We start from the raw sequence: 25,044 nt of genomic DNA, 5'->3' as shown, positions 1-25,044 counted from the left end.
CACTTACTTTGTATAGTTTAATTCTTTTAGTATTGCTATTGTCATATTATTATTATTATCATTATCATTGTTTTTCATTCCTTTCTGTCCTATTAAACTGTCTTTATCTCAACTCACGAGTTTTTTTTCCTGATTCTCTCCCCCATCCCAGGGGTGGGGGGGCAGTGAGCAAGCGGCTGCGTGGTGCTTAGCTGTCGGCTGGGGTTAAACCACGACACTGCCAAAGTGTATTAAGCTACAATAAAGAACAAAAAAAATATATGTGTTCATCTGAGAACTTTCTCTTTCCTAGCAATAACATCAATAGCAATGTTGCTGCTTACAGCTTGGGGAGCAGAGATTTTGCAGGAAGTTGGCTTCCTGTGAAGCTCCAAACTGTAATAAAAAATACCCTCTCGTCATTCATGTATGGAAAAGAGAATGACGTGTCTGCAGTGCTTCAGACTATAAACAAAATCTATTTACTTGCAGAGACAGGGTAAGGTTGATGCATTAAGGAAATACTTAATGTTAAGATTTGTGCAAAACTTCCTTTTTTGACATGCTAAGAAAACTATATTATGGACAATTCATTTTTTGTTTATATACCCACAGTAAAGATTTCCTAGGTAGTCTCCAGGCTGTATTTAATCAGCTTAATGGAGTCATTTCAATAGGGACTGCCATCAGCCAGCACAATAAAGTGTATGTTACCTTCTTCATTCAAGAAAGCAGTACCTATTACACTGAGATATACTCAGATATATTCAGATGTCATACCCTTTGGTTCTGAATGGAGGATAATCTTGAAAGTGTGGGTATACACTGTGAGACAGATCTTTCAAAAGTGCTAGATAAGTTAATGAGCCCCAGGCACCCTAGATACAGAAATTCCTACTGTCTTGTTCTTCATGTTGGCATTATCCCAGAGAATATCAGAAAGACTGAGAAAGCATGAAAGGGACTGAATAAAGTCCCTTCCATATATGTATTGAGATAGGAGGAGGCCATACTGGGATACCTGCTTTTACTGACTAGTATCTAAGGAACCCGAGATGACAGAACTAGGCTTTTCTGGAATATGAGAAATCCCAAACGGCTGAATAAAATTTATATTCTTGTTTCTTCCATTACAGCCATCTTCACTGTCTTTCTTGGGAGAAAAGGTCATATATTTAACAATCTTAACCTCAGCATAGACCTGAGCTAACCTGATACCAAATGTTAGTAAATTGCACTGAATATTTCTTTTTGCCTGTATTTCTCACTTAGAGAACTGTAATCAGGAAAACTGTCCAGAAGACATATGTAAGTGTTTGCTACCCAGCTCCTGGAGGAAGATCCTGGCAGCACAAACATTAGTTACCAAAACCATGGAGAGAAGGCAGCTGACCTGAATGAATGGCTGGTACAAACCTTCTTGAGGGATTTAGCTGATGTTACAGACATTTTAAGCTACAAATTGAGCAGGAACAGAGCACCTTAAAGCTATAGTATTGGTTAGTTTACCACAGGCTGAAGTCAGTGAAGGCAAAAAAACCCCCCAGACATTCAGAAGAAAACAGAGAAGATTCAGATCTCTCTTTCCACCAGTGACTGTGAGGCCTACCCCAAGCTGCCACTGGAACAGGTACGTGGCATTGCTTTTTTGATTAAACTGTGCTTAGTCTCATGCAGGTGAGGATTCACACTCCCTTCCCACTTGTTTTTTCAGTTTCATTAATCTGAAAATCTATCTTACCTCTATGAAAGTGCCTTCTGTCTTCCACAGCTTAATGCAGATCCACAAAGGGATACAGATCATGGAAGAGAGCGCCATCATCCACCCTATGCCATAGCCCCAGTCAGGGTATATATATATATTGTTATATTTCAAAGGCTTGTATTTCACCAGGAAAAAGATGAAGATTCCCTGAAATAAGCAGAGAAACATATTAGCAGTATTTGAAAAAACACTACCTAAGTAACAAGAAAATGATTGACTGTTTAGGCAAGGCCAGTCTCCCTAAAGATGGAGAGTAGAGGTAAGCTTTTCAGTCAGAGAAAAAAAACCCCAGCAATATCTTCTTTTATGTGCAGCTTAAGTAACGTCTCAGTAGCTTCCACAGAAATGAACAACCTTTCAAGTTTAAATCCTATTTACCTCTCGATGACAATAAAACCTGCACTTTGATGACAAACAGTACCTGGGCAGGAAAGATTAAGTTTTGCTACCGTGAACCAGCTGTGATTAAGTAACACAAGCTGCGTTCCCTCCAACCTGTCATGATGAAAAAGGAAAGCCAAAATTTTCAAAGTTGCCTTTTCCGCTGTCTGTATCTGCAGTTCTGCAGGCCAACTCTTTGATCCTCACAAAAGCTCAAACATATCTGTCTAAATTCGGCAGGTGCCTAATCAAGCAGTTTGGACCATTTAAATTTATGAAATATAGAAAAGCTACTATGTACTTTTCTCCAAAGTGGTGAAAAGAGTGTACAGGGGCAAGTGATATTAAGTTCATTTCAGAGTTGGTGAGAATGAGAAATTTTCCCAAGTTTGCAAATGAACTGGCAGAGCTCAAGGGAACCTGGATCTCCAGGTGCCCCAGCATCTGTGGTTTTGCAGTTGCTATCATTTACGTATTGGACAACTGGAAGGTTTTAGTGTCTAATCCTCAAGCATTTGTGGATCAAATTTATGGGCAATCTGGTCATGCTCCTTTGGTAATTTTGTCCCTGTTACGTAGCCACAGCAGTTTACCAGAGTTGGCACCAGTACTGCTAGCTTCTGGTAAGGCAAATTCCTTCCCCTTCTTCATGCATATGAGATGGGCTTTTAGCCTCTTCTACTACTTTTACTAGAAGAAAAAATGTCCTGTCTTCTTTGAAAAATGTCTACTCACCCAAAGAGAGGGAAGGAAATAGGAGGCTGGAGCAGCAAGGAAACCAGCACAAGTCTAGAGGAGCTTGAGTTATGCTGGGTAGACACAAGGTACACTAGCAATGCAGTGAAAAAAAGCCTCCATTGTATTGGCAAATGTTCATTTAGGGCCCTGAGCTTATTTATTTCCTATTGTTGTATATACTAAGATTTCTCACAATTCACAGAATATTTAACAATTTTTACAGATCCTACAAAGTATTTTTTTAATTAAAACATATGCTACAAATCAATAGGCGTTTTTCTCAACCATTGTGAACTATTAGTAGCAGCAAGATTCTAAAAATATGCACAGAAAACCCTCTTTTATGTCTAAAACAATTTATGTGGATATTCTGTACTTACTGCGCAAATACCTGGAGTTAAGACCATCCAGCACCATTTAATCAATGACAGTGGTTTGTATCCAATCATATCTTCAATGTTATCATAAAAGCGATTGCTGCCTGCCCCCAAAAAAACGCAAATGAAAAGCAGATGTAGAATGTACATGTAAGAGGTCGTATAGGTCAGTATTTAAAACAGTAAAGAGAAAAACATAGGTTCTGACAGAGCTGCAAAGACTGAAGCTGCTATCTCTTTCCCCGACACATACATCTCTGTCATCTGCTCCGTACTTGTGGCAGAGATTGCTGCCTACATCTGTATCTGACCAGTATGAACAGAGAGTAGGAGCAGGCAAGCTGTCAAACAGAAATGGCTTCTGGTCAGTAACAGTCTGAGCAAGCCCAGTTAAACAGTACACATACGCTACAAGCTCGTGTGTAAATCCCTAGATAGCCGGGGACATATGTGATCTGAAGTTCATACGTTGTTTTACAAAGTAAAATTGTCAGTCCTTTGTGTGCAAAAAATGCTTGAGGAGGTAACCATGAACATATCCAGCGGTGGTTTTCTCTTGACTTCGCTGACAGAACAGCAGAGCTAGGGACACTGCTATGTCCCTTCTGTGTTAATGAGGCATGAACTCCAACTTCCCTGGATTTATTTGTGAGTGTCAGAAGTGGCAGGGAACATGCCCTGCACAGACACTTTGTGAGAGAAGAAAGACTTATTGCCACCACTACTTTTTAAGGCAGCTAAGGACTTCCTTGGTGAAGGACGGTGGAGGTCAGTCCTGACACGGACCAAGGGGAAAAAAAAAAAAATCTGTTCCCCTATCTTTGTTATTTAGAGTGGAAAAAAAGGCATTCCTGATTTTTGGTAGGGCATGGGAATGTGGAGGCCCCCACTCCATAAGGGTACAAGGCTTTCACATTGTTTTTATGCAAATAGAAAACTTTCATAACAACTCAAAACCACAGCAATTTTCAGCAACTCACCATAAACCCAGCCTATGCAGACACATTCAAATATGGCAACAAAAAGAAGGCACATGCCACTAGCTGCATAAGAGTCAAATAACTGAAAGACATACATCCCACCCTGAAAGACAAAAACAGAAAAAGGAAAAAAAATATTGTGTTGGCACCAGTAGGAATATTTCATAGCAAATATGGCTTTAATTACACAGTCAATCTGCTGGTTCCCTGGCAATCTTCCTACTAAGTTGGTTCCTTCGTGAACAAAGTATATTCGTTTCTCAGTGATTTCTATTGTGAAAGATTTTTTTCTTCCATAGCACTTAAGATTATTCCCTATGCCAGTTGAACACTGTGCATTTGCTTTAAGGTAGTAAATCCTGGAGGGGACAGAACTACATCTGACTTGTTTCCAAAACGCTCTCCCACCTCCATGCTTTTTTTCAACTTCATTTGTTATCACATCAAGCTGTAGTCATCTACAGGTGCTTTTGATCTCCAGACCGCTGCACATGAAGATGCAAGGTCTTGTTTTTGTGTCTGTGCTATTAATATGTAAAAGAATTAGTTAAAATGTGGGGAAAGAAGGCAAAATCTGTAGCTACTAGAATCACTTTCCAATGGCATAGGGACTGTAAAATGAGTAAACTGACCTATAAAGTTTGACTGTAGCTCACAGCCTTTAAGCCACATTACTTAAGAGTCATTATTATTTGACCAAAAAAAAAAAGAAATAAAAATCACCCTGACTCCAAGCAAGCTTTTTTAAAATGTTTTCCTAACATGTTAAAAATAGTTCTCCAGATGGCTTTAAAACAGCAACCTCTGCACTTCCAGAAAGGAGAGCAACCAAAACCAAGCAGTGTCCTACGTTAGCAGGGCATCCATACACAGTGCACACTATGCTATCAGTGATCCATAATTTTCTGCATTCAGTGGTGCCACAATACCAACCAGTACGAAAAAGGTAAATGTGCTTCAGACATCCTCACTTACTGTTTGACTATGACTCAGCTATATCAATTGTCACATCTAGCAAAGACATAGTTCTTTTCTTCTTTTCCTGTATTTTTTCTCTTGCTTACAATAGTCAGAACTGTTCAGAGAACTGGCTGGCTTTCTAGAGCCTTTGCCTCAAGGCGAGATGAGAAGAAAACCTATGAAGTCCAATTAATAACATTATGGATAACCTGACTATTAAAATTATATGAATAATATTATACTACTTTCTATGCAAGATACTTAATCTTTTATCACATATGCGTTCAATATTGAAATAATAACGAGGAGATTCACAAAAGATCATTTCAATAGAAAGGAATCCTAAGACTTCCCTCTTTGCAGAAAGCTATGTGAAGGAAATAGGGGCTTGAGATCATCTCTTCAGTTGAAATGTAATGCTATTTGGGTAGTACATATGATCCATTACATCTCAGACAATTTTCTGCAAATGGAAGAGAACCCTAAAAACATAAAGAAAACTAAATCAAAAACAATACCTAGAATTTCCCCCTTTTTTTCTCTGCATTAACTGACTGAAGGTAAGTTAAGATAGACTCTGTAAACTTGAAATCCTGTCTAAATCTTATGGAACATAAGAATATTCTGAAGTTATTGTATATAAAACTGCATTGATGTCCAAGCAAGCATTTGGCAAAACTAGTGCTGGATAGTTAGGAAATGACCATATATCTGAATGAGAAAGTTTTCCTATATGGTAAAATATCTTTTATGAATAATCCAAAGCCTGAATAAAATCTAGGAATGTGTATTTAGAAACGCCAGAGAGGATAAGGACAGAGTTGGGATATGTATTTATGCTTGGAAGTCTCACTCACGCATAATGCTCTGATGCCTTACTGAAGTAGCATGGAATGGAGCGCTCTCCACCCGTGTGTCATTTCTGCATTGGATCACAGCTACTTAGATTGCCTAGTTGATGATGCAAATAAGTCACGTCTCTTAGTAATAACTTATGTCTCTCTAGCGATACTCAGAAAAAAGTGTTTCTCTGTCCTTTAAGATTTCTGTTGAGTAAAAAGTTATAGTAAAAGCACTGTGGAATGTCAGCACTCCCAAACCAGAATGCAAATGTTGAAGTGAAACTTTTTTAATTAAATGAGATTTTTTTCTTTTTCTCCTAATGCCGATGCTTTTTTGATTATTAGCTACACTGCTTTTAGTCATCTCTGCCAGCTGAGTCCTCCCCAAAATCTCACAAGTGAACATCTTTACTGCAAAGAGCTCATGGTGAGGTTCAGCAAATATCTGAGCAAATTGGAAACTTAGAGATCAACCAAGACAACACAATGTAAAGAAAACAATTCCACAAAACTCCTGCAAGAATATTCCTGTCATTTTGGAGAACTTGCTGCTTCTTCACTTTTCACGCTTATATTTCTTTTAGCCTGTACATCTCAATAATGTATCTCTCAGTGCTCTGCTTAACACTTGCACTGTGGGAGGAATTATTCCAAAATTTCCCCATTTTACATAGCAAAGACAATTTATCTTACCGAGGGTAAGAATGGTTACAGGCAAATTGGTCCCTATAAGGTTGCTCTGCTCCAATGCTCAACTTACAGGGACGCACCTCTGGAAGGAGTTCTTAATCAACCAGCGTCAATTCCTCTGTTCTCACAGGGAACTATGTCACATAATACGTTTCATAAACTAACTGACAATCTGAATTCCAGTTTAAAGCCAGAACTATTTTCTTGGAAAAACTTCTAGAATGTCACTGTTCTGATGGATAGAAATCCTTTCTTAATTTTCAGCCTAATTATTCATGGCCAGCTTATACACCCTGGACTGGGGATGAGGGAAAGGGAGCCATTCTTTTTTCAGAAATAGTTAATGTTTATACTTGCTGTTACATCTATGATCTAGTTACAGAAAACCATCATACATCCTTGCTGATATTATCATCATTTTGCTAGTTTCTGGTAAAATCAGCTCTGTACTCCTAGGATCATCCTCACTGCTCTTGCTTTGCATGCTGTTCCAGTCTGAATCCAGTGTCATATATAATATTTCAGTGGGACTATTACCTGTCCAGTCATGGGACTATTCCCATCTCTCAACTGGAAATACCTTCACGAAACATCTAAGAAACATACTTTTATGTCTACAGCATATTTGTAATGCTTAGTTTCACATCCAGATACTTCTCTTTCCTAATTGTTTTCAATGCCTAGTAGAAATGTTTACTACTATATGGACGACCTTATACCTTGTGCTACTATAGTCTACCCCATCTTTAATACTCCAGTCACCCAGTCCTTCCCTATCATTGTGCCGCCTTCTGTGACCCAGGAACATCAGAGTTAATGAAGCTTGATTTGGACTTAAATCTTAGAGATGACTGTGAGCCCTTATACTTCATGCACTCATTAGGCTACAGCTTTTTTGTGAATTCTCTGTTTTTTAATAAAGACTGAACTCATGCTTTGTTCTTTTGAACAATAAGGACACTTCTAGGACTTCTCTATCTGGCTGCCAACTTTCATGAACGTTGAACTTTCATGAAAAAGGACTTATCTTTGAAACTTCTGTTAAATTGGCTGAAATCTGCCAATAGGCTCAAAACTTAAAATGAAGGAGTACATCGCCAGAGAGCGTCTCATGTAGCCAATGACTATATGTGACTTGTTTCCATAGCAAGCCAACTGCAGATACTAGATAAAATTGCTACCAAGAGCTGTCTGTGTAACTTCACTAAGAATCTCTTTTAACACCCACAGTTATCTCCTCTTTGTCCAGTTACTTGTACAAGTCCTTGTCTTTTGAATAAAATTAGTAATTTTTCTTGTGGTGAATTTTCAGTTCCTTCACTGAAGTATATAAAACTTCTGCTCAACTGCATTTGCTTCATACAGAGTGTCATATCTCTTATCTGATTAGTCTGGCACAAACTGTCACTAAAAAAAAAATAATAAAAGTTTCATTTTGTCCTAGTCTCCACTTTCCTCCCCATCTTTAGTTATTCTTTCCTTGAAAGTGTATCTAAAGCTAATATATTGTGATTAGTTGATTTATTCTATTCGTTGTAAAAGCTTGCATAGTGAGGACAACAGACTAACATGCTTACAATTGCCTAACACCTTTTTTGTGTGAAATTTGCTCATTTTCAGTAACAAAGCAATTTGAAAAGCACGTAGTCTAAGGACTGTGGATCTCTGTAGAGGGAATTTAAGTGACCCCAGATGAGTTCATGAAGCCCTGGCAGGCTGCTTCACTGGGAAACCCTGCCTGAGACTGCTGCACAACAGAGACACATCGTGGCCCTTCACAGTTAATACAGCCAGGCTTCCTCAGATAAACTTTCCTCAGAAATTTAATTCTACAGCTCCTCAGACATGAAACTTTTTTCTTTGCCTTGCTCCCCGGTACAGGGAGGCTCTAATGGCCCAGCAAGCAGAAGAATATGGGCAGAGGAGAGCATGGATTCTGCCCCTCTTCTTCCTGTCTTGAGAGGGTAAAGTGAAGGAGAGGAAGACTGTTGATACAACTCATTCTGTAAAGCAAGCACTAAACTCCTACCAAGTACCAAAGGATCCCTCCCCAGCCTGGGTACCAAACACAGGAGTGGCACACATGTTGTATCACGAACTGATGGGATGGACTGACAGCCTCAGATTTTTTGGTTTAGAACATCCGAAAGCAAACACCCTGGTTTGTTTGAAAATAATTTTTTCTTTCTTTCCCTCCCCCTCCGCACCCCCACTCTTACCAAAGCAATTTCTGCTCAGAGATTGGCTGTATTGATTGACCTGGCCTGGTGATATAAAAATCAAAGACGTTTTAGTTTTCTATTTTCACTTTACTTCATCTTCTTTATTGATCTGTTCATCCAAAATGTAGTTGTTTTCAGACTGGTCTGCCCAGAGGCAAGTAAGCAGTAAGCAGAACCAGATATACTGATCAAGTGATACTGATACATGATCAGTGTATCTGGTTGGCTGGTGCAAAGCAGATGGAATTTCCTTGGCTACGTAACTTTGATTAAATATTTCCTAAGCTCAGCTGAAAAACTGAGGATACATTCCACATTTCAAATGTTACACAGTAGTTGAGAACAGTCTCTCAAGTATTTTGCAGTCATATTCCTGACAGTGAAATTTGTCTAGGGCAAATGTTCTTGCATTTTATCTGTTACGATTATAAACAGAAACCCATTTCCTTTTCTCTGCAGTAGTACAACAAAGCACGTCTTACCTCAGTTAACATTATTAGGCCAATGAAGTATGACACAACGGAAAGGCCGAGAATCAACAGTTCTCTTCTGTAGCCCCTTCGGAAAATCTTTGGGTACATATCTACAACAGCTGTCACAAGGCTTTCAACACACACGAACTAGAACAAATGATAGGAAAGTACAAATGAAATATGTGTCTCATCTGCTGTTGGGATTTGGATTTGTATTTGGTAAATACTTCAAATATCCTTCTGTGTTATCATCATAGGGACTGAATGGCTCCTGAGGACACTCTATAAGCAGAAGCTCAAACTGAGAGGAACATCATTTCAGAATTAAAAAGTCCAAAGCTATGGATTTCTGGTCCACCACCAAATTCAAATAGTTGAATCCACTAATATTATCTCAGAATGCATTTGCGCTGTAGCAGATGGATTACATAAAAATTAAATCTTTCAAATGTGGCTCGAATGGGACTTAAATAACGTACAAACTGTTCATAGGATTGCAGCAGAATTTCACTCTAAGCATCCTGCGCTTTTGTCACTCAAAGGAATGGTATGCAGTGCTATGCACCTTCAAGCTAAATGAACTGCAGGTTTTTGGGAGAAGTTCTCTCCATTTTACAGAAGAGAGAAATTCCACAAAGCTATTAAGTGCCCAAGCCAAGTACATCTAATGAAGGAGGGAAGGAACATTCTTACTAACTTTAAAAATCAGCAGAAAGCAAGAGGCTGGAGCTTCTGACTCAGGGCTCTGGAGCAAGGTTTCTAAAATAGGCACCAAAATTAATGCCCAAAAGTAGACAATATAAAGCCTGCTTCATTGGAACAGTCAAGAGTAGAATTCAGGAATTACTCATTTTAAAAAAGACTTTTTAAAAAAATGTTAGATCAGAAAAAAGAGCAGTTATTAAAATGTTAAGTTTGATGATTGGAAATGTCATGCAAAATAAGCACTGAAGAGCTTTATTATACAGTATACAATTATAAACTTTCTGAACCAAATCATGCCGAGAGCTGAGCTGCATGCTAAAAATGCCAGTTACTTTACGTTTTTCATCAAACAGCTGTCACAATTTTTATGGTCACATAGGACGGACAACTTCTATGCTGTCACTTTGCTGCAGAGTATGACTACACATTTCTTGCTGTGGTATCTTGAAGTATAAATACACCATAGGAACTTATATTATCGCTATCTGATATTCAGTTTCAAAATTCATTGCAAAGTGCTTTAAAAACAGGAAAAGAAGACTGGTATTTTACTGAAGTGTGAATTTTAATCACCCATATTTAAGTTCAAACTGATTTCCATGTTAATAATGAAAGCTGTATTCAGGCTGAATCAGTGTTCACAGTAAATCATAAAGGAATCTCCAGCATGACATAACTAAGCTTTAAAATAAGGAACTTGAATCAATGGTTTTTAAGCAAGGAATTAAGTGAGGGTTCATTCTTTCATCAGGTTGTTAGATGCTGTTTACATCAAGGATGCTGATATACACATGCTAGGGAATCTGACAAAATATTTAAATAGCGTTTGTTTCACACCTGACTATCTAATCCAAGGAATATGAGCATCATGAAGAACAGGGTTGCCCACAGAGGAGAAAGAGGCATCATGGTAACAGCTTTAGGGTAAGCAATGAATGCAAGTCCTGGTCCTGAAAAGGAAGAAAAGAAAGAAAAGAGTTTATACTTGTGTACTGGGCCTGGCTGAGACGGAGTTAACTTTCTTCGTAAGAGCCTGTAGGGTGCTGTGTTTTGGATTTGTGGATAGAACAGCATTGCTAACACCAACGTTGTGGCTATTGCTGAACACTGCTTGCACAGCATCGCTTATTAAACTGTCTTTATCTGGACCCCCCAGTTTTCTCACTTTTTCTCTTCCTGTTCCCTTGCCCATCCCACTGGGCTGGGCGAGTGAGTGAACAGCAGTGTGGATGCTCAGCTGCTGGTGAGGGTCAACCCACCACAACGCGATTGCTCTTTTATGGCAGATAAGAGGACCTAAATACAAGATTGAAAAACTTGACAAACTCTACATCTCTAATAGTCTAAATATTTGGTGATGAGGCTAATCAGTAATGAAGAGTTGCTTGGCACATCAACTCTGCCTACATCCTGTCCAAATGTTTGAAGGTCAAGACTTCTGTTAAGACATCACTGTACTTCACGTTCTCCTTCTTCTTTGTGTGGATATACAGCAAGACTCACATACCTGAATAAATAATAGCATGTGGTCCTGCGATTGCCTTATGTAACTTATTAACATATTCTGGAATTGGTTTTTTTTTCCTAAGACAGCACTATTTCTGACATTTTGTGCAAGGGTGCAGGCAATGGCAAGAGCTGCAGCCTGGAAGCCATACATGGTGCAAGCCAAATGTCTACTGGTTTGTTGAAAATCTGCTCTGCATTTTTGAGTGCTGCTGCTGGTACATAACATTAACTCATTGGCTGCATATTTACAGAAATCTTTAAAATAGAACATTTTTGCAACAACACTGGTAACTTCTCAGATCTGCTAAAATACCATCTCACCTAGCTCATATTTTCCTGTTCTTACTTACCTGTGCCCATTTTTCAGCTGCTGCAAACTCTCATGCTATAACAGCTTTTATTGAAGTTAGCCAGCTTTTAAAGCAGGGATACAAAGGCAGTATCACAAGGCTGATAAAGGAGTACCTCTGTGCTGCTGCTGCAATAACTTCAGTGAAGACTTGTCAACACACTACTACTTTTTCATTTAATGCAGTATTTACAAGCTCCTATAGTTTCCAGAGTTGCTGTAGTCTTTTAACCTTTTTCTATATAGTTTCTGTAATAGTATAAGCCAGTTGTCTTGGGAGCTTTAGGAAAAGAGAAATATTTTCTATGACAGTATCAGTGAAGCTCTACTTGCTTTGCAGTTTTCCTGCTAACCTTGACTAACTTCATGAGATTCATTTCTCTTTCTCAACAGTTCAGCATTATACTGCTTTTCTTTCTGGGCAGCGCTCCTGTTCTTTTTGTTCTGTTGAGTTTTACATGATGCTTAAAGATGTTACATCCACAAAGGTGTTAAAGAGCAATTAACTTCCATTGGATGCCGAACTCCAAGTGATGGTAATGAACGTTAGATGGTTATTTTCTCGTAGAGGTGGGCCTTTGTGCCTTTCTGGACTCAAAACAAGAACTTTTATACATTATCATCCAGAGTGTCTCAGTGTATGTCCCTGGGAGAAAAACTTAGTGACACTAGGAGATGGCATTAGCTGTCTGACTGTTAGAAATCTGCATTTGGATAGTATACATTAAGCAAGACTTCAGAGGACTTCCAAAGATTTCTCCTAAACAGCTGATTTCTCATTACTTTAATAGCTATATCTTTTTTTCTTTTTTTCCCCCCCCAGAAGGAACAAATGTTTGTGTGGATTTTGGTCTGTCTCATTATACAGTTATACGAATGAGTTGGGTAACAGGTTTTTAAGAGGAGTTTTGTAAAACTATCTGCAAAACAGTCAACTTATCCATAAGACATGGCACAAAGTATTCTGACAGCAACCTGTGGGCATTTTTTGTTAACTCAGAAAACTGCTTTTGGAACTTACCTGATTCTGCAACTTCTGCAATGGGCACGCCTTGTTCATAAGCCATAAATCCAAGAACTGAAAAGATAGCAAAACCAGCAACAAAGCTTGTGCCACTGTTCAAGCAGCAGAGCATGATGCAGTCTCTGAAAATATAAATAAAAAACACTGCAGTTGATCTCCAGAGCCTGGGTTTCCTTCATATACTGAGCCATAGGACTAACAGAACCCCACGCTGCAGGAATGGGCATTAAGTTGCTCATTAAGAGTAAGCTCCCAACTGATATTATGCCTGAGAGAAATCAGTCAGGCATAAGCATTTGCAGGAAGATACCATCATAGTACCCTTGCTTGTGTTTTAACTGGCTGAATTGCAAACCTGTTGCTACTCACTTACTGTTTTTCAATAGAATCTTTAAAAAACATGTAAAAATACTGTAAGAATGGTGTTAAGAACAGTTTTTCTACAGTAGTTGTAATAATGTATTCCAGAGGATATGAACTCCTTTATAAACTATATAAAAATGGTAGTAATTTGTTTCCTGGGAAAAAATCCTATGGTCAGATCTTAGCTAAGTCTATTCCAGTTACAGTATATCGGCAATATATATCCATATGAAATACAACTCCAGTTTGGTTTATAAACTTATTTTAAGAAACCATGGTAATGAAATGCACAATACATAACCTAAGAAGTGTGTACTTGCCTAAAAAAGTGCCTAACAAGTAGGCAAAGACAGTGCGGGGACACTGATCTCTCAGAGCGATGTATCCTACACATCAAACAATGTCAATTACAAGGCCAAGGTGAAGAAATATTTCGTTTCCCAGATTGGAAATATCACAATAGTAAATCACTTTAAAAAAAGGGAAAATACTCTTGCAGAAAGGTACGATCTTTCCCCAGAGCTCAGTGCAATATTGTTGTTCATCCTGCTTTCAGACAGCACTTCAGGCTTGACAGATGATGAGGTAGGAATGATTTATCATGACAGTCAGTCTTTTAAGACTGTTTGCTACGAGAGACAGCTGTGTACTTGAGAAAGTAATAATCTAACCTGGATGCCTGAAAGTAAATTCGGATTCTAAAACACTGAAACACAAGGCAAGCCTGTAGCTCTGTCAAGCCTATACCTTAGTCTGGTTTATTCCCATCCTGCTACAGCTCTGAAGCAAATTTTTGTGCAAGCTATCTATGAGAAGAAATGACCCTGTAAAATCTAACAGGTTCTGAATCCACATCTTCAGTAATGATTCCCATCTTTGTCACAGATTTGTAGTGACTTTTTGAGAATCGGAGACAATTCATATTTTTGAAGTCCTGGCATATATTCTGGCAAAACTTCTTTGGTAATCTCTCTGTCCTGTTGCTTGTTTCATTTGGTATTTTTATCCTGTAACTTAATCTCAGTTTATTAAGTTGAAAGTGAGGTGACCAGTTCCAGCACCTTACTCTTTCACTAATGAGCCCTGCACTGCATCCCACCTATGTTCAAAGCTCTTCCTGCTACTGACTTTGACTCACCGTAGCATCAGGCACATACATTCTAAATGGCAGGAAGCAGGCATACATTTCAATACTGCCAAGTGAGTGATCAGCTGAACTGTGGCCATTGGGCCATGGGAGGCTTTGACTCTCTTTCATCACCTTATCTACAGTTAATTTTAACCGTTATTTTGAGAATGTTTTTATGTTTTCATATTCATTTCGTAGTAAAAAAATTCTATATGGCATGTCATCTGTAAATTGCCAAGATTTGTCCAGAAATGAAAAAGAATGAATACTCCCATTTGTAGATCAAGACTCAGGCATGGAGAAGCCCAGCGATGTTCAGATTTCTTTCATGCGTGGACTCTCTCTAACACCGTTTGTTCATTAGCAGGGGTAAATAGGTCCTTTAACATACTTTCTGAAAAGTCTGAAAATGGTCAGAATTCTAACCTGTTACTTATTTGCTTTTCATACGAAATCGCTTCCTGTAGTTATGCACAGCCAGGCTAGTTATACACTTTGGATGTTTTAAAGCAAAAGAGCAATCTAAAAGAAAGCAACCAGGAGGATGGAGTTTTTTGTGCTTTGCAGAGAAATAAAACAAAGAAAAAGATCATCTTCCTAACCATTCTTCTCAGTGTATTTCAGCATGGAAGTAGCTCTGGAGAGATTCTCACCCCAGCATATCTCGCCTAAGAAACTGGTGAGTTCAATGCTGAGAAATTAAAACTAAATGTGATGAAACCCTGTTGATAAGAGATGTCAGAAAGATGTATTTTTTAATCCTTGAGGGGGGAAAAAGAGATACTGCTTCAGTGGGATGGATCTGGCTGCTCACCAGTCATACGATGCCTCCATTTGGAACAGCCTGTTTTCTGCAGATAAGATTTATTTTAGATAATTCCCAGGCTTCAAATGCAGTCTAAACAACAAGATTTTTTTTTTGTCGCGAATGGTGTGGCACAGGGCATTTGAGAGCTGCTGGTTCCTAACCACGAGAAAAAGGCTTGAGGTGGAGACACGTTGCTCCCTGTGCACCTTCAGAGCCCCTGGCAGCTTCTGCTGCTACCTCTTGAAGGAAGGTCCTAGGGCAGGGCCCAAGTGGCTTAAGCTGGACAATCCTATATAACTAGATGATCTGTGACAGAACAAGAGGAGCACAGCCATTTCTCCACTTACAGGAAAGACCCACGAACCACAGTGCCGTGGTACAAAATAGTTACAGGGTGGGTATGCGTTCCTCCAAGGAAATGGGCAAAAGTGAACCTAAGGGGATTTTCATCATCTCCAGTTAGTGGGGTACCTATTCTTTGCACATAACACAGCCACAACTTCATCATTTTCTTCCCCGGTTAGACAGTCACAGACTGAACACTCGGTTCTCTGGGGACCTAGCAGTGTTTCCTGTCCTAATAAAAATAACACCTCCGATTTTAACTTCCATCCTTCCTTTATCTTTGCAGGAATTCTACTAACTCCTCAACTCCTCCTGGTTTTTTTTCCCTTAGATAGAAGTGTGTAACCTGTAGTTCAGTCTTTTTTTTCTGCTATGGGAAGGAAAACTGAGAGGGGGATCTGGATCCATTGATTGTGAAACTAATGAATTTTGAAACACAAATGCCCAAGAACCATTGGAAGGCGAACATGAAGTTTATCTAATTTTCCATCAATTTTTTATAAGCATCCTTGGTAGGAAGGCATCAGAGCCTGACTGAAGCCCAAACTGATTTCAAATGAAAGGAAAACTTCCAATTTTTATGAAAACTTCACATTCTTCGAAATTAATGTCTTGCCAATCACCTGAATAATTCAAGACATGCATCCCTTATCCTCTCCCTGCCTGACAGGCAGGATACTGCTGAAAATTCATTCTGCCTTCCTTAAGGAGCTTCTCTGATTAGAGAGAAGAGCTCACAGAGCCTTTTGCATCCCTCCGGTTACTTCCTTGCCTTCATGGATCCCCTCAAGCCCAATTCCCATTCCTCTTTTCCTCTTAGACTAGAAGCTTGATAAAGGCCACATCTTCATTTCTTAAAAGGTTTGTCCATTTGTTGACAGCGTGTGAAATCACTCATTTATCTTCTGCACCACAGTGGCACCACGGCAGCTAACCCCTGATTTGTCCATGGGGCTCATACATAAAAATGGTCCCGCTGAGGTGCAGCCGCCAGTACAAAGGAGTGGTGCTGTGAAACCAAATGGCCTTTCCCCTGGTGGGGAACTGCGCAGTGTCCAGCAGGGAGCTGGATCACTTCTGCAAATACAGAGCACATGAAGCAGGAGCAAGAACATTTTCCTCTTCTGTCTGCTGAGGTTGTCTGAAGTTAATCCATCCCTTAAGAAGATCCGAGTGGATTAGGAATTCTCCGCTTGCTAAAAATTAGAGGACACATCAGTACACCTTTCTTTTATTTCTATGGGGAAAACATTGCCTGCTGATGGTACCGCCATTACTTTCATCTTTTCCTAAGAGTCACTTTTGATATAAACTGTTGTAAGTCCAGGGAGGATCTGTATTAATGTATTACAACGAAAGATAAGTAAGGACAATAAAAATTCATTTCCTGTTCAAAGATGTGAAGTGACTTGTTTGCAATTCGTTTACAATGTTAATGAATTAGATCAGGTTGCTAATAAGAAAAACCCACGTGTAGTTTAGAGTTTCCCATTTTCCCACTAAAATGCCTAACGTCATTATTTTCCACTGCATCCTTCCCTTAGAAAAAAAATTTTAGTAAAACAGAGTGCAAAAAGAATGTATCAGACAATACGCTGCGGGCATTGCAAGAGGCAAATCCATAGCTTGATTTTAATTTTTTTCTGTACTAGTTAGAATACAAATTTAATTCTGCTTTCCACTGCATAACTGCTTTGTATGTCTTGCTCTGTTAAGAGCCCTGTTTAACTCAGCTGCTTTCTGCAGTTAACTTCTGTCCTACTCCCTTCCTCAGATTCCTTAAGAGTCATACTTCGGGACACAATAAAATCTGTCCCATTCAGGAAATTTGTGAAAACATTTTGTTAGAGGAGTTGTGAACGAAAATTACGTAAGCTCTCTGATCACACATCAAAACTCCTGCTTTTTGTAATGAGTTACAAAACCATAGTAAAAAGATTACTGCAGTCCTTGAGGCAGTGACAGAATAGTTTCTAGATGGGATGCAACTGGAACAAAATAAAAATAAAATTAGAGAGAAAAGGAGTAGCGCCTTTGTTAAAGCATCACTTATGCTAATTAGGGAAAACTTTCATTACCCACTGTTCTGTAGGGGCATTCATTACCCTCTGTTGGGGCATCTTTATCGTTATTCTGAAAACAATGTCAGTCAGCACTGAAGATTGTAGGGGACTTACACTGCTTTATGCAGTAAAACATTTGGAATTTTGGCTGTCATAGCTGAGCAAAGAGTAACTTATGTTGCTGCTAAGTTACTGTGCATGTTTAGATGGCAAAGTACCCTTAGCTGGCGCTGGACAGCTTTGCAGACATTCAGCTGATGGATACATTCGTGTCTCTGGTTTCCAGTACCCCAATTCCCTCTCTGTCTGGAGGGTCCTACTGTTTGATGTTTCTCTGACAGAAGAGCAAGTTGTTGCTAAGACATTGAAAGAAGGCAGCATTTCCTAAAACTGTCTCCTCCAAGTAAAACTGCAATTTAGAATCTAAATACACTTTTGGGGTTTTGGGGGTGGTGTGTTTAGGGTTCTTTTGCTTTTGGACTGTATTATTTCCTTTATAGAAAAATGAAATTTTAATTCTCTGGAGATCATAATAGAGTCAGTACAATCAAACTGTCATTTACTGTCTTGTATTAAAGGCTGTTGAATAGTAGGAAAACTAATTCAATAACTGCTGATACCAGAAGAAAAAAGTAGTGCTCACATTCCTGCCCATGGCAGTAAAATGGAAGGAGGATTTTGTGTGAGTCATGTCTTTTTGACAGTGACTCAGGAAAGATTAAAACCTACTGAAGTCATTAGCAATCTCCTTACTGATTTCTATAAAGATAAGCAATGTAATGCTATCCATTTCTACTGTGCTCTAGCTAGGACCCAGTAAACTATGGAAAAAAGTGACATTCAGAGCATAGACCAAATTCAGGTGAGTTTTAATAACAACTTTTTGTAGGACTTTTTTTTTTAAGCAACTATCAGTTAAAAAATCAAATAGTGCACACATATGCAATTATGCATGTATGAAATTCAGTATATTATACATACAACTGTGTATACATGTGTGTACTGAGTGGCTTGTGACTGTGCAAGGGTCAGATATGATCAAAAGGGAAGAAAACACCAAATTTTGGAAAAAAGTTCCTCTGAAACAACTATAAAAAACATTACAGATCTCTGTTCTACAAAAACATGTGCATGTGCTTATGATTACTCATGCAAGTAGCTAAAGGAAAAGGGAAGTACTTCTGAATGAAGCTAAGTATGTGGACACTTCTATCACTGAAACTAAATGTAAAAATAAAGTGTGGAAGACATTACCTGTAGCAGTTATTATTATAGTTGTTGTAACTCCCAGGGCTGTCAAGCACCCCAAGCAGATTGCATAAGAGAAAAATATCTGTGTACCGGCATCCACCCACACCTGAAGACAAAAGAAATTGAGTGGTTAAAAAAGGTCAAGAAGAAATCACCTTTATGCGTATATTGACTGCAAATTGGCAGAGGCAACTGTACAGGGTAATAGTGTCTGGCAAACCTTTTGTAAGTCACAACCTTAAAAAAAATATGCCGAGAGATAAATTCCCCTCTCCTTCCCAGTGGTATAAACAAGGAGTAACTCAGCTAGTCTTTACAGGTTCAACCTAATCTAAGTAGAAAGAGAGACAGAGTTTCTGGAGAAGAACCTCACCCACTACAAATTCTTTAATGGTTTTATTAACACTATAAGGTGTTAGTAATTGCAACCTAAATAGAATCATCTGCATTTATCTTATTCTCACTTGATAATTATTTATTCAAATTTAAAAATTTAGTGTGACAAAATACTCTAAAGCCAAAATACGCCATTCGTAGATAATATACAAATTAAGCTGGGGACAGAGAAGAGACAACTTATCCAGGTGAAGGGTGTCTTTTTAGCAGTACTTAATGGCCCCAGTTAGGCACCAGGACATGGTTGTTCTGGTCACTGTACAATTAACAAATAAAAGTTCTGTAGAGCTTAGCAAGTAAGTAGCTTTATAACATCCTTATCGTAACACTTATATCCTGAAGTGATACAAATACTAAATTCTAAATCAGAGAAAAGAAAAAAAAAAAAGGAAGCATGAGCCGACACAGTGAGATTACTCTCCTCACAGCAATCTCAGAACATTAATATAACATGCAATTTTTTTTACTTTAAAAATACTCCAACAAAACAGTTCATTTATTCGACTAGAGTCTGAGGGGTTATTACTGCAGGTGAATATACTCTTTTAACTCCTGATTTTGCCATGAGAGCAATGTGAAGAACCCACATCTACACAGCTGCACTATTATTTCCAATCCAATAAATTCTGACTCCTGGTTTCCTGGGATAAATGAGCTCTGTAAGTTTGTTTTTTTAAAGCAGAGCAACCTAGTGCTTTTCAGAGAAGTAATAAAACACTGACTGCTAACCAGAGGCAATAGCTGCGTAGCCATTAGCTACTCTAAGTTTGAGACAGGAAAGAGGTAATGCAGGTAATGATTTCATGACTAATAATAGTAATACTAATAATAGTAATCCAATACTCATAAATATATGAAGGGGATGTATTTGTTTTACATGTGATCAAGTGAGACCTTGGTCTCTGGAGTTGTTGTGAGTGTTTCTGTTTAGGAATAACATTAAGATCACATTTGATTTGCATCAGTGGCTTAAATGGTTTCATTGCTGTCATAGTGAATAAGATACAGCTGATTACATCTCAAAGTTTCACCACTTGGTAAGGAAAAAACTGCACAGAGAAAGCCTTTTGACAGACAGGCTCTTTAACAAGATTGGAAGCTCCCAAAAGCTGTAAGTAGCATAGGTCAACTAAAAATGCACGGTCTTCTTAAGCATAAACAAAAGCTAGGAAACTCGATCAGCAAATGTGGAATCTGCTGTTCCCTTCCATTTCAGTTTTTGCACAATGTATTGTTGCAGTGCGTTGTATAGCGCTTAGATGAGCCATAGCCTTTCCTGGCTACGCCAGTTGGCATACGCCAGCTCCGCAGAAGTCTGATTATTCCTTGGACAGCAAGTCCTAGTGGAAATGGGGGCAAAGAAGAATTGTACTCTGAAGTGAGAAACCTCAGAGCTGCTTGAGAAGAGGAGCAGAGAGCACATGCCTCTGGAGGTCCTGTGTACCTCATCAGAAAAACAGATAAAATTCCGGCCATAAGTGATATTATTTCCTTCAAAGAAAACAAGTCTCCTCTAAAGACCATGACATCTGGCAGTGCTTCAACATAAAAAGTGGCAAATACTTTATGAGAAACATGTTCTGTAAGCAAATGTTTACGTATTCTATAAAAGTTGAATCAGATTGAGGAGCCCTTTGTTTTTGTTGCACTATAGGACATCAATCTAGAAATTCCATCAGAACTTACAGCTAATGTTTAAACAGAAAGGAGGAAGTAATTTTATTTACTGAATGGAATAATAGAATCAGTGTAGCTTCTTTTGGGTTGTATCCTCAGAGAACCAGTAACGTTTAATTTGTGATGACCATTAATATTTCAATTTCAGGTTTCTGAAATGGCGAAAACATCTACAACTGATCAAGGAAGTGGCAAATAGGGAAATGAATTTGGAAACCACAGGTAGATTTTTGGTAGCTGGAAAAACATGAGATGGACTAACTCTGCTGTATTTTTGTCACAAGCCTAGACATGTCAACATTTTAAAGCCATGCCGTTGATATTACAGGTCAGTTCTTCATATTCTTGCCCCAACAGCTAGTGACCATTTGACATTTAGCATCAGACTGCAGTACTCATTTGTGGTTGGAGAATTTGTTGAGGTACACAAATTTGTTATTAGTCACACACAGTCTTAGTCATTCATAAACTGTACCTCAGGGCAAGTTGTTCTCATTAAAACTTCTAGTGGGTACAGATGGGCTCTTGTAGATACCACTCACAAATCCAGGTGTCATCCACGTGGCTTATGGCAACAAAAGCATTATAAATTATTTCTGAGAGTGCTGAATTTGCAATGTCTGGCTTAGACTAGAAGTTGTAACATTTTCCAAGTACGTGGAATGAATGTAGCACAATTCTGCAGAACAATGAAATTCTGAAGGACAGAGACAAAGAAAACACTGCCAGTAAGCTGCAAACCAAGGGTTCCGGAGCCAGCAGCTGGTGAAAGGCTGGGAGAAAAAGACTATGTTTTTGCTGAAATGAGACAGCGCTTGATACCTTTCTGACATGAGTAGATTCCAGAGGAAAGGACCTGTACCAGAGAACATCCTGTTCATGCTTTATAAACTTTGTACCTTGAAAATCCTTTGGTTAGTGATAATTAAGTCAATTCAGTAGTATGCATTCATAAATTTGGGGACTGAAAATCTTTTATAGTCTTCAATTAGCTCCTACTTTAAAAGATAGAACTAAGTTTCTTCTTACTTTTTTTCATCTCATATTTAAAATGTTTTCATGCCAAAACAAGATTAAAATTAAAGCACAAAACCTTTGTTTATTATACCCTAATATTTAAAAAATCCAAATGCCAAAGGACAGAACCTTTACATCTACTGTGCTTACATTTTTGCACCCACGTTACAGCCATTTTCTAGACATGCTAGGCCCAGCGCTACGTTAGCGACAGTATGGGCAAACTAGAAGAATGCAAACGCCAGCCCAGAATACAGCAGCACCGTTATTGCTCTGACTCCTGTACAGAAATAATGCTTGCTGGCTAGGAAGAAGGGGCTGTTCAATGAGCCCATGTAATGAAGCTCTGTTCCCAAAGGGAGAAAGCAAAGTAAACAAGCCTCAACTCTATGGCACTGCCTGCTTTCTCCCAGTAGAAATGAGGCATGACAGTGAGAGATTGTGAGTCTCACCACTTTCCATTTTCTGAGTGGGAAGGGGAACAGCAGAGCTCCCTGTGCCCTGATCCCCGTTTTGAGGCTTTCCCACACTTCACTTTACTGCTTTCCTTAGCTCACAAGCAGTGGTCTCTGCTGTGTCCTGCTGATAACTAACTTATGTCGGTACAAACACAATTCCACAAAACAGAATAAACAAGGACATGTTTTACTAAAAATGGAAAGCGCTGTTTTGCAAAGTCCAGCTCTCAAAAGCTGGCAATACCCAGATATTAAGTCTGGGTATAAATAATCTTAATTTGGCCTTCTTATGTGTAGGTCTAGGACACAATCTTCATTTACACAACTATTCATCTTTCTGCCCAGGGAGATGAATCGAGCTAGTCAAACAGAGGATCCTGTTGTCTGGAGGATCCCTTGCCTCTTTTGTTGCCACGATTGTAGCACACATAATGAATGAAGGAGGATAAAGAAGGAAGAAGGGGGATGTGCTGTAGTGAAGACAACAGAATACTGCTCTGGAGAATTAGATTCTTTTCATGTCTCTGCTATAAAGTTTCTATGGACGTTATGTCCATAAATCACTTAAACCAACCCTTTCTCAAATGTTCATTAACTGGGTAGTTCTCATTTAATGGGTGTCTGAGTGAAGTACAAAATTACTGAGCGTTCACTGTTGCAACCAAGGTGAACAAAAGACATGTACGGAACAAGTTAAAAAACCCACAGTCTAAAAAGCCAGGTCTACCAACTTTAAATTGAAAATCCCAAAATGACAGCCAGCCTCTCATTTTAGTCTCACTATATATCTCTTTATATAGATGGGGTCATGCCATACATTGAAAACAAAATAACTGAGGTTTATGAAGCACATGAACAGTGCAGAAATAAGTCACTTTGAAAGGCTGAGCCATTTTTTGTGGCGATCGAGGTCTGAACAATATGCAGTATATTTACAGGGCCAAGCAATGAGTGAAAAGGATAAAGCAAAATATTACATAACTGTCCTGAAATGAGCTTAGTTGATGCTGTACCTGAATAAGCAGAGACCTTGGGGAAAACCTGTTATATGTTGACATTTATTATTTCCATAATGCATGGAATAAAAATGAACATTGCTCACCTGAAGGACTATCATTAGATTCCAGGTTTTCCTCTAACTTTGTACCTTCCCTTTACTTTCCATACTCTCTGTATAGGTACAGTACAGAACTACAGAAAATGTAAGTACACAGTTTAGACAGCTGGGCAGACAATATCTCCATCTATAGAATCACTACTGCTGTGTCTCAGTACTTACTGCTGCCTTACAAGAAATGTGCAGCACATATTGTGACAGCCTCATGTAACATGTACGGTTACGTGTTACCTGTGATTTGCATTCAGCAGACTCGGTGCAGGCAGAACAAGCTCCTAACTGCTTCCGAGCACAAGTCATGTGAACTCATGTCTTCCCAAGAAGGTCTGCACAGATATACTGACATATTCGCTGTGCTGGGGTAGGGCAACCACAGAAATCAGGATCTGCGGGGATTCCTGCAGCAGCCTCTCTCAGGAGGGAGGCCTTGCCACCTTTAGTCCGTATCACTTCCACATATCAAATAACTGGGAGAATATTGTTCACCACTTAAGGCCATACCTCATTCCCCAAGTCCTTTACTGCTCTTAAAGCAAAGCAAACACTACTACGCAGCTATTATGGAATCCTCCCATGACTGCAGGAAACATCTCCCAGGATAAACTGACTTTAACTGGCACTTCCACAAGCTTTCAGAGTCATGACAAACAGCTGAATGTAACTCAAAAGGTATAAAATTGTTTCATGTCTGGGGAACATGGGAAAATTAAGTAGTTATTTTCAGTCTGATCCTCCTAAAAGATATGTAGTTTTAAAAAAATATATTATGTTGTCACCTGAAAAGCTTCATTTTACACCTCAGCTAGGAAGCTACTTGTGAAATTTCACTATTCTGTCTTGTTGTGCATGTCTCTGCGTATTAGTCTGTAGGAAAAATGCAAGATGCCTAAAATGAACGTTGAGGATATTTTGAGCAGACGTGGGAGGGGTTTGTTAAAAATGTGATACTCGGAAATTAAGTTTGTGGCAGGTTATCTGTTCAAATCCACAGCCAGGCATCTCGCACCTCAGTGCCTGGGCCCTGGAGGAAGACAGGACCTGGTCAGCCTACATTGCCTCTGGCTGTGAGGATGAAGTCTGTGGGCTGCATAGACAAGCTCTTGGGATAAACACCAGTTTATGGTTTAATTTTTCAGTCTGTTGCTCAAATAATGGTAAAAATGGGAAAAGCAGATGAAAGAGAATATGATTTTTTAGAAATGGCCCAGTGCAGCACCAAATCATCTCAACCACTTCCTATACTTACTCCTTGTTCAAATGTTTGTCTCTACACTCAGTTGTGTGTGTACCTGTACAGCCTCACAAGCACCCTGCACATGGTAACAGCAGCCTTCTAACTGCTGATTCACAGATCTACTGTGATTGGAAGGTGATTTTTTTTTCTCTACTGTAAGTCAACAGATGAGAATAACCACTGTATAACACT

The 25,044-nt window shown here is 38.9% G+C and overlaps 1 protein-coding gene across 1 annotated transcript in view; it reads right to left on the bottom strand.

Moving 5' to 3' along the window:
• SLC6A11 (solute carrier family 6 member 11) overlaps window positions 1–25,044 on the bottom strand; it is a 137,491-nt gene that overhangs the window by 926 nt on the left and 111,521 nt on the right. The window contains 8 exon segments of the mRNA XM_050904980.1: window positions 1,721–1,891; window positions 3,244–3,344; window positions 4,221–4,323; window positions 9,417–9,554; window positions 10,950–11,062; window positions 12,992–13,116; window positions 18,957–18,993; window positions 18,996–19,059. Of these exon segments, the coding sequence (XP_050760937.1) occupies window positions 1,721–1,891; window positions 3,244–3,344; window positions 4,221–4,323; window positions 9,417–9,554; window positions 10,950–11,062; window positions 12,992–13,116; window positions 18,957–18,993; window positions 18,996–19,059 (852 nt within the window).

The sequence above is a fragment of the Gymnogyps californianus genome, chromosome 13 (genome assembly GCF_018139145.2).
Source record: "Gymnogyps californianus isolate 813 chromosome 13, ASM1813914v2, whole genome shotgun sequence".
Classification (NCBI taxonomy): Eukaryota; Metazoa; Chordata; class Aves; order Accipitriformes; family Cathartidae; genus Gymnogyps; species Gymnogyps californianus.
This window is presented reverse-complemented; position numbering and strand designations above follow the sequence as displayed.